The sequence below is a fragment of the Euprymna scolopes genome, chromosome 10 (assembly GCF_053919585.1).
Source record: "Euprymna scolopes isolate OS-2025 chromosome 10, ASM5391958v1, whole genome shotgun sequence".
Taxonomy (NCBI): domain Eukaryota; kingdom Metazoa; phylum Mollusca; class Cephalopoda; order Sepiida; family Sepiolidae; genus Euprymna; species Euprymna scolopes.
Genome location: NC_136491.1, coordinates 118770783 through 118772047, shown reverse-complemented (window position 1 = coordinate 118772047; position 1265 = coordinate 118770783). Strand labels below are relative to the sequence as shown.

The 1265-nt window shown below is 41.7% G+C and overlaps 1 protein-coding gene across 1 annotated transcript; it reads right to left on the bottom strand.

Annotated features, from left to right (window-relative positions):
* Positions 1 to 572: 572 nt before the first annotated feature.
* Positions 573 to 1061, bottom strand: LOC145286532 (uncharacterized). The gene has a single exon (XM_080135426.1). The coding sequence runs from the start codon at positions 1059 to 1061 to the stop codon at positions 573 to 575; it is 489 nt and encodes a 162-aa protein (XP_079991552.1).
* Positions 1062 to 1265: the final 204 nt, after the last annotated feature.

Sequence of the window (1265 nt, the reverse complement as noted above, 5' to 3'; positions counted from 1 at the left end):
AAAACGTGGATTCCATGAACAAAGCTTCTTTCTTCGAACTGCACGCCTGTGGAACTCTGTTCCGTCTGCTACTTCCCACCGGACTACAACTTGGACGTCTTCAAGTCCAACGTTAACAAATTCCTACTGAACCGCCCCCTTAAGTAAACACTTCATCAAATCTCCACACTAACGTACTGTACATGCAATAACCCTTATCCCTGAGTGGCTTCCGAGCCTTGATAAGTGGTGATCACTGTGTAAAAAAAAAATCGAAGGCTAATGCTTCTCATGAACTCTTCCGTCGATATGACATATGAGGTTCCAACAACCCACATTTTAAAATTAATTTATGTTTTTGTCTCTGATGACTTTTCCGGCCAACAAGACACCTGCAAACAATGGCGCATATATAGCACATGAATATGGATTGGCAGCTACTGTTTTGCTCTTTCTGTTTTCTCTCAACTTCCTCAGGCTATCATATGGAAATTTTCGGATTCCTTCAAAACACCGCCATTTATATTCCTTACGTTAACTCGCTTCTTTTCCAAGACTCCCATATGGTATGTTTACTGCAGACAGATTACTTTTCAACTTATCCTTGTATCTAAGCCAACAATTCTTTTCCCATCTGCCAGCTGACTGTACATCACAATTTTTGGTATTCTGTTATTAGGCATCCTCAAGACGTAACCAGTCCACCGCAACTGAATGAGGAATGGTTCGATGCCAGATATTTTGCATTTTGTGAATAATTCCACATTTGATACCTTGTTGCGGTGGGTAAGGCCACAAATCAAGCGTAGACAGCTTTTATGGAATACGTCTAACTGATGAATGTGATGTATGTAAGGAGTCCATGACTCAGAGCCGTAAAGAAGGATAGAGAGAACAACAGTACGATAAACAAGAATTTTTATGTCCAATCGGATACCCCTTTCATTCCACAAGCAGTGACCAAATACACAGGTAGCCTTAGCAATCCTGTGAACAATTTCACCATCAAAGAATCCACTATGAGTAGCTTTGCTGCCGAGGTAGGGAAACAATTTAACATAATTTTTATCAAGACCATCCATTTTCAGTTTACGCTCGGGGAATCTATACTCAGGTGGATTTTGCCTTACGCCTCTAACTTGCTTTGGAGTAGAGGAATGCTGATGCACTACCTCAGTCTTTTTTTTATGGTATTGTCAGCCCAAAGGTCCTACATGCAGCTGAAAAGCGATCGAGAAGAGCCTGCGCTTCTTCGAAGGATGTTGTCACCAGAGCAGCATCGTCGG